The sequence below is a fragment of the Myotis brandtii genome, unplaced genomic scaffold, assembly GCF_000412655.1.
Source record: "Myotis brandtii unplaced genomic scaffold, ASM41265v1 scaffold980, whole genome shotgun sequence".
Classification (NCBI taxonomy): domain Eukaryota; kingdom Metazoa; phylum Chordata; class Mammalia; order Chiroptera; family Vespertilionidae; genus Myotis; species Myotis brandtii.
Genome location: NW_005372075.1, coordinates 198,561 through 203,435, shown reverse-complemented (window position 1 = coordinate 203,435; position 4,875 = coordinate 198,561). Strand labels below are relative to the sequence as shown.

Here is a 4,875-nt window from a genome sequence, read left to right as displayed (position 1 = left end):
GGGGGGGGGGGGGGGGGGGGGGGGGGGGGGCGTGTAAACGGCTCGGGCTGCTTAGAAACAACTGTTTGAGGAAGAGGTGGGTTAGGAGGAGATGAATAGGGTCTGGTTGTGCTAAGTAAAGATCCCATGGAAGGGAGGCTGTGAATTGAAAGATGGGCAAATGGTTGCAGGTTCCCAGTCCTCCCACAGTTCTAATACCGAATGTACGTGGGAAATTCCGTTTATAATGGACATTGTGGCTTAAGATATAAAAGAAAGGGAGTAGAGGTAAAAATTTCAATATTTCCTGGCTCACAAAGGTAACCAGCTAATCCAAACAATTTTTTTTGAGTGTTAAATTCAAGATGTACTTCACCATGAATGAGCGCAGCCTGTAGTGGGCGCTCTTCCTCTCCGTCAGGCAGGTGGGAGGGAAGGCGGGTGCTCACCTAGAGGGAGTCTCCTGGCCCTCAGCTGACTGCCCTTCCCCGCTGTCTCTGCAGTGGACGTGACTCTGGACTCGGACACGGCCTACCCCAGCCTGGTCCTCTCGGACAACCTGCAGCAGGTGCGGCTCAGCTGCCTCCAGCAGGACCTGCCTGACAGCCCTGAGCGCTTCAGCCTGTGCCCCTGCGTCCTGGGCTCTCCGTGCTTCGTGGCGGGGAGACATTCCTGGGAGGTGGAGGTGGGAGAGAAGGCCAAGTGGACCATCGGTGTCTGTGAAGACTTAGTGTGCAGGAAAGGCGGGGTGACCTCTGCCCCCCAGAATGGATTCTGGGCAGTGTCCTTGTGGTATGGGAAGGAGTACTGGGCTCTCACCTCCCCGATGACTGCCCTTCCCCTGCGGACCCCTCTGCAGCGGGTGGGGGTTTCTTGGACTACGAGGCTGGCGAGGTCTCCTTCTACAACGCGACAGAGAGGTGTCACACCTTCACTTTCTCTCACGCTGCCTTCTGTGGGCCTGTCCGGCCCTACTTCAGTCTGAGTTACTCAGGAGGCAAGAGCACAGCTCCTCTGATCATCTGCCCCCGGAGTGGGATCCCTGGGTTCTCTGGCCACTTAGGGAGTCATGGGCATTCCCTGGAGGCCTCCCCGTGAGGAGGGGCACAGGCCAGAGGGCTGTTGGCCATGCCCCTCCCCAGGCATAAGGGATCTCGTTGCCTTGCCGCTTCCTGTCCTTCTCACCCAGCGGACATCCACACCACTGCTCAGCCCTGCAGTGGGCGACAGGAGGTCCATGTTCTCTCCCTTCCCAGATGCAATGAGAAGCATCAAGATTGTCCAGAAATAAAAGCCAGCTGTCCGCCTCTAGTGTGTCACACTGTTTGGTTTTGTACGTTGCCGTTGCTGGCGGGGCTAAGCAATATGGGCAACCTTTTGTCCAGTCCCACTCAGTGGCTTTGGGGTTGCTGTGATTTCTGCCCGGGACCTCCTCTCAGAACCTCACGGGGAGCTAGCAGGCCCGTCAGCGTGGCCCCTTTATTCCAGTTTCCTTCTGGGAAAGGCTCCTCTCCCTGGTGCCCACTCTGCCATACTTGTATTAACTCCGTTAAACAGGCTGCACGTGTTTTGATGAGTTAGTTTACAGAATGGTGGGAACGGCCCCACCTGTTTCGAGGTGATGTCCCTCAGTGCTCTTAGCTGCTGTCTTTTCTGAGGGCTATGCATGCCCGCGTCATTCTAAAAGGTATGTCCTGGTGCTGGATGCCATCACCAGGTGTAGTTTTCTGCTCAACACCACCCATTGCTCCCACCCTCCCAGTCAGGTGTGGGACTGACGGCCAGTCACACCGCATCCCCGGAAGGGCTCTGGGGCAGTATTCCAGAGACTCAGTGACCTGTTGCCTCCTCTTTTTCATGTCCTTTAGGGGTTGGGGGAAGCGACCTTTAAAGGGAAATTTTTAAAAATATGTTTTTATTGATTTCAGAGAAGACAGGAGAGAGAGAGACAGAAACATCAATGAGAGAGAATCATGGATCAGCTGCCTCCTGCACGCCCTCCTACTGGGGGACAAGCATGCAACCTGGGCATGTGCTCTTGCTGGAATCGAACCTTGGACCCTTCGGTCTGCAGGCTGACACTCTATCCACTGAGCCAAACCGGCCAGGACAAGGCAATTCTGATGGGATACACGTGGCCATTGATTCAGAAGGCACAGGGGTCAGAGGGCTAAGGTTATTACTTTAAACAGCGCCCCAAGGCGGCTCTCACTTCTACTTTGAGCACATGCTGCTCCTGAAATAAAGCGAGTGTGGATGCTGTTTGCATTGCTTTCCGGGTCTTGGTGAGACTGGGCTCACAGGTGTTGGGGGAGGGGGAGTAGTTAGTAGTTCTGGCCAACATTTTACTTCCAACTGGGTGACAAAACTCCTTCCTCAGTGCCATGCTACTACTTCGTTGTTGTTAATCCCCACCCGAGGAGTTTCTCATTGATTTTTAGAAAGAGTGGGAGGGAGACAGAGACAGAGAAAAACATCAGCGTGAGAGACACATTGATTGGTTGCCTTCTCCAGCCAGAGATCTAACCAGCTGAGGTGCCTGCCCCTGACCAAAATGGAACCCGTGACCCTGTGTCCCAGGGCCGATGCTTTGCCCACGGAGCTGAATTTGCTGGAGCAGCGCTACTACTTCCTGACGGGCCTTGAGCTCAGTATCAGGCCGCCTGCCACTTCGCCACGAACGAACGTGTCTTCTCTGGGTCGTGCAGCCGCGCTTGGCGTGCATCCCCGCGTCCGGAGCTTTATTTCCAGCCCAGAGCACCGCGCTGGGGGCAGCAGGCTGTCAGGGGGAGAGGCCAGGCTGAGAGGTCTCCAGCCTGGGGGTTGGATCTTTCTGCCTTTGGACGTGGCCTCGGGAGAAAAGTTCCTGCGGTCACACAGAGTCCTGTGCCAGGCATGGGGCTCCCTGGCTGGAGACCATGAGTTGGTGATGTCCTCAATCATTCATCTGCCAGATTTTAAGGGAAATAATATAATCAGGTGCAATAGAGAGGGGCTTCCATGAGGCCAGGTTAGCTTTGCAGAATGCTCTTAAGTATCCTATATAATAAAAACCTGATATGCAAATTGTCCCCTGGGGCAGTCATCGACTGGGAGATTCAACAGCTCGCTATGACCTGTGTTGACTACCAGGGGACGGTGCGGCACTGGCAGCAGGCGGCAGTGGAGGCATGCCGGCCCCGATGGGCCCCGAGGAGAGTGGGACCGTGAGGGGGTGATGGTGGAACAGGTGAGTGGGCAGTGTCAGGCCAAGGTGGGTGTGAGTGGGGGCCTGATCGCCCTGCAGACTGTGATCAGTGGAGGCGGGGGGGCGGGGGGGGGGCAGGGCAGCTGCCCAGCTCCCAGGCACTGACCGATCCCCTGCAGGCTGGATGGTGGAGCAGGTGAGGGGGCGGAGCCAGGCCAAGGCAGGGTGCCAGGCGAGGCTGGTGGTGCGAGCTGAGGCCCGATCTTGGCAGGCCACCCCGAGGGACCCCACCAGTGTACGAATTTGCACACCAGGCCTCTAGTAAATACATGTGATACCATAAATATATTATATACATTCCTTTCATATTTATGCATAATACTTACTTAATGTCCATAATAACCCTACAAAGTGGGTAATATTACCCTTATTTTACTGATAAGGAAACAGGTACAGAAAGGGAAAGTGACTTACCCGAGGAGCACAGACAGGAAGCAGCAGAGCCAGGATTCACCTTGCGATGGAACACACTGGTCACATATCTTGCCCCACCATATGTATTATGTATATGTATATGTATGTATGTGTATGTGTATGTATGTGTATATGTGTGTGTGTGCGTATGTGTATATGTGCATATGTGTATGTGTATGTAATGCTTTCCTGCATGGGAAGGAGAGACGGGAGCCTTTAACAGTAACTGTCCTTGATTCAAGGATCTGCAGCTGGAACACTGGGTAGAGAGTGCCAATCAGAACTGCAGTCCCGGCCTCAAGGACATCTTGCTTGTAGCAGTCCAGGAAAATGTGCCCTGGAATGGACTCCTGTCCCTGGGCATGACGGAGCCAGTGCCTTGGCCCCGCGCTCAGGAGCAGCAGCTTCCGGATTCAACAACAACACTTTCCATGTGGATGGGGATGGATCACACATGATTTGTACGGAGAATACAGCGAAAAATGTCAGAAGTGTATATACCTTACGATATCCTTTTAAATATGGACAAAAGGATTGTGGTTGCCTGTGGGGTATGTGGAAGGAAGGGGAGGGGGCATAGGTTATTGTGTGTTGGTGTTGGGCCTCAGTTCTCCTGCGAGGGACTGGACCCCTGTGGACACCGGGCAGTGGGTGAAGATGAGTAGCCCCGGCATAGAGGAGAGACTTTATTGCAGACCAAGTGGCCATTGCAGACACAGCAGCCCCACAAAGCAGTCCTTGCTCACATGGTGGCAAACAGGAGCCGTCAGACAAAGCAGTTCTTCAAAGTAGCCCCACAAGCAGCCGCCCCCGCTGGTCAGCAGCACATTTTATACCAACTCAGACAGCAGGGGCTTCTTGCCAAGCAGGGACGTCAGTATCTGGGTTCTAGAAAGGCGCCTGCGCAGTGCGCACAGTAAGACTGCTGAGTCACCGCCTTTGCACATGTTCAAGGCACGTCCGGCGGAGTCTGGTCAGGCTCCCACAGTTGTTATCCTCTGGTTCTTGTGATGGGTTCATAAGTATTTAAATTTTTAATATTTTAAAACCCTGCCATTTGGGATGAATTGTGTAAAGTTTGTTCCCCCACGTCCTGCGTGGTTCAGGGTTCAGGATCTGGAAGAGGAGCCGCACACAAATGAAAGAGAAGAGACAAGAGATAATTTGGAAATACTGGGGGGCCAGGCGGGTAAGTCCAACTCAAGGGGAAGGACTTCCACTGGTGCTCAGGCCTC

General features: G+C 54.1%; 1 protein-coding gene across 1 annotated transcript in view; it reads left to right on the top strand.

Moving 5' to 3' along the window:
- The window catches only part of LOC102252392 (zinc finger protein RFP), a 36,976-nt gene extending 35,696 nt beyond the window's left edge, over positions 1–1,280 (top strand). Inside the window, exon 3 of the mRNA XM_014533438.1 lies at positions 483–1,280. Coding sequence (XP_014388924.1) covers positions 483–964 — 482 coding nt within the window. The 3' untranslated portion in view covers positions 965–1,280. The remainder of the gene's footprint in view (positions 1–482) is intronic.
- Positions 1,281–4,875: the final 3,595 nt, after the last annotated feature.